This window comes from Cryphonectria parasitica, assembly GCF_011745365.1.
Source record: "Cryphonectria parasitica EP155 unplaced genomic scaffold M406scaffold_8, whole genome shotgun sequence".
Lineage (NCBI taxonomy): Eukaryota > Fungi > Ascomycota > Sordariomycetes > Diaporthales > Cryphonectriaceae > Cryphonectria > Cryphonectria parasitica.
Window position 1 is genome coordinate 930,078 of NW_024468916.1, and position 3,193 is coordinate 933,270.

Genomic DNA, 3,193 nt, shown 5'->3' on the forward strand with positions numbered 1-3,193 from the left:
ATGACCGACTCCTTCTTAACGGAGGGGCAAGAGCGCGAGTTGGCAATCTTTGACGAGGGTACGTTTCTGTGGGGGAGTGACCTTGTCGAGAAAATCGCAGCTCTAGCTGAGCCGTTCGATTCGGTTGTCTGGTCGATACTGGAGCCTACAGAGATATATCCGTCAATCTCTTTAAGCTCTGGTGACTGCGCGGCTAGTTCTTCTGATTATATAAACGGTGTGCCTGGAGACTGCTCGACTATCTGTTTTGACAAAGCAACCTTATTTCTGCCCTTCAACCTAGGGACGTGCCTGGGACTGGCCTCGGCTTCGTTGTTGCTCCAAAATGGCACCTTTTCTTGGAACCAATCCTACGCACAAAACGCCGAGATGACCCAGCAACACAGCCTGGGGAACCTCACAGAGTGGAACGGGACGGAGATCTTCCAGGACGTCATCGACTGCACCGTCGCCTCTTGCTCGCAAAATAATATATCGACCTGTCCCGAGCAGACGCGCCACCTGGACGGCATGTTGTTCGCTGTTGACGACATTGACACCGTTTTCAAGAGCTTGGAGAGCTTTTGCGATGAGGTCGGCCTGCAGGTCAATTCGGACATTGCCGGTCCGGGCGTCATGACCTCGTACATTCTCCAGATCAGCGCCGCCCTGTTGTTCTGGCTCGTCGTCAAGGTGCTCACCTCGTGGCCGCGCGTGTTTGCCTGGCCCATTTTCCTGTGCACGAGGGAAAAGAGGCCCGATCCCGGGTTCGACCCGAACCTGTCGTGCGCACCCTACGACGAGAAGCCTGGGCGGAGGAAGTCGGCATGGCGACGAGCCAACGCCATGCAGCGCCGCCTGCGCCGCCTCCGGCTCCATGCGGCGACGGTGTCCACGTTGGTGGAGTTCCAGGAGGTGCAGGCGTTCTTTGTTGGCGCCATCCAGATCGCCACGCTGGCGACGTTCAAGCCCGGCGGGTCGTCACAGTCAGACGCGCACTCTATCACCTCTTTCGGCGAGGCCATCCTGGACAGCCAGCTGGTGCAGGTACTGGCCATCAACGGCATCCTGCCCATCCTGTTGGTGCAGTACATTTTGCAGACGTACGACAAGCGTTGGTGGTACTCGTTCGCCCTGCTCTGGGTCACCTTTGTCCTCGCGCTGGCGGTGCAGGCGAGGCGGAACTCGCTCATCTCGAGTTTTGATGTGCTCTGGGACGTGCTGAAGTCTGAGAGCCCTGTTGATGAGTGCGGGGGGAACGCCAACCCGATGGTGTACTGCAATACATACTTGTCCCCTGCCGAGAGTATCGGTGGAGAGATCTTTGTGACGTATTGCGGGATGATCATGCTGAGCATTGATTTCATGATACCGAGACTGCTAAATTGGTCTTTCCTCAAGATCATCATCGCTCGGGTGCGAGCTATGGAGTACGAACAAAAGAGTCCCGGCGTGCGGATCGTGAAGAAGATATGCCGGCGCACTGTCTGGTTTCTATGGTCTCTGCTGGAGTATGTCCTGGCTGGGACAATGTGTTACTATTTGATGAATCTGCTCATGATTGCTTTCTCCATGACGGGTGGGTCAAATACTTGGGGTTCGTGGTCTTTTGGGCAGCTGGTTTCAGTCATGGTCTGGGTGCCCCTTCTTTTCAAATTCATCTACTACAATGTCTTGTGAGTTAATTTTTTTTTATCTTTCTTTCTTGCTTTCTCTTCTCCCTCAGAGCATCATGAACAAAAACGAGCTGACTGGCCATGCAGTGGAATCGAAGAAGGCGTCGGCAGCCGCCTGACGAAAGAATTCCGGGTCGTCCATGACGAAGAGCTCGACACCGAGGACAGCGGGTATGCGAATATCGAGATTGACGAGTTTCAGCAGCTTCAAGACCCGACGTCATCTAGGAGAGACAACGACAGGTCTGCCGAAAGCGCAGTGTCGACCCCGGGTCTGAGTCATCATGGTAGTTTGGACTCGCTCGTGGCGAACGCGCCGAGGGCGTATCATCTAGATCACAAGTCGTCAAGTCGATATCTTTTGGGAGGCGGTAACTAATTGCGAGAGGACTCACTAGATGACAAATTTTTTATTAGTCTCTATAATCATCAAAAAGAAAACAAAGACACACACACACACACGAAGGGAAAAAAGATGGATCAAACATCATGACAAACAACGTACGTTTGAATCGACGCTGGCTAGATTCACTCAGTCTTTTCCCCTAATTTGTCCATATCTTTCTTCCAAGCATCTTTCACTTGTTGCAACAGGCCCTCTCTCGTAAGCACATCCAGGGCCGTCCCAGCCAGTGCCTTGGAAACCCTTAAACACCTATCAAACGCATCTCTTGTCCCCGCCGCGCTCGCAAACTCCGGATTATGAGGTCCTTGACCCTCGGGCCCAGGTACAATGGAAAACCCAGCCTGCAAACTCGGCATCTCATAACTCACATCTCCCTGGTCTGTACTCGCCCTCGTCCTGCCCCGTGCCTCGTCCACGTCCTGATCCAACGGGATCTTGCTCGTAGGCGGCTCAAAGGGATCCTTGTCCCCCTCACCATCCCGGCACGGCACCAGTGCGTTCCAGTACGCCGTATAGCTCCTGGCCAGAACCCTGTTCGGCACATGGTCCGCATAGGCCTGCACCTCAGTCACCTCCAGCCTCGCCCCCGTAGCCTTCGCCCCGGCCTCAAAACAAGCATCCACTTTGGCCCGCAATTCCCGCAGCCGCGCGCGCGAATCGGCCCGCACGACAAAGACACCCGCGGCATGGGCATGAATGATGTTGGGTGCTGCGCCGCCGTCGGTGATGTGGCCCTGGATGATGTCGCCGGGCATGGTCTGCTGGCGGAGCAGACTGAGGGACGTGTAGGCCGCGACGAGGGCGTCAAGGGCGTTGATTCCCAGCCAGGGGTTGGCGGCGGCATGGGCTTCTCGGCCAAAGTAGTCGACCTGGAAGCGGGTGTAGGCGGTGGTGGGCATGAGGGCGCAGTCAGCGGTGATGCCTGGGTGAGCCATGAGGCTCAGGTCGACGTTGTGGTCGCGGTAGGCGCCGGCGCGGAGCAGCTTGATCTTGCCGCCGCCGCCCTCCTCGGCGGGGGTGCCGAAGATGATGACTTTGCCTGGAATGTTGGTGTGTTTTTTCATGACGGAGACGGTGGCCAGGGCGCCGCCAAGGGAGGCCGTGGCTATGAGGTTGTGACCGCAGGCGTGGC

At 56.3% G+C, this 3,193-nt stretch overlaps 2 protein-coding genes across 2 annotated transcripts; one reads left to right on the top strand and one right to left on the bottom strand.

The window, feature by feature from the left end:
* Positions 1–2,034, top strand: M406DRAFT_333487 (uncharacterized protein; the record flags this gene model as incomplete). Its single annotated transcript, XM_040920849.1, has 3 exons — positions 1–58; positions 284–1,655; positions 1,743–2,034. 3 exons carry the CDS (start codon positions 1–3, stop codon positions 2,032–2,034), a joined length of 1,722 nt encoding a protein of 573 aa, XP_040772405.1.
* Positions 2,035–2,146: 112 nt separating this feature from the next.
* M406DRAFT_357727 (uncharacterized protein) lies at positions 2,147–2,816 on the bottom strand (the record flags this gene model as incomplete). The annotated part of the gene is made up of 1 exon (XM_040923760.1): positions 2,147–2,816. One exon carries the CDS (start codon positions 2,814–2,816, stop codon positions 2,184–2,186), a length of 633 nt encoding a protein of 210 aa, XP_040772406.1. The 3' UTR covers positions 2,147–2,183.
* Positions 2,817–3,193: the final 377 nt, after the last annotated feature.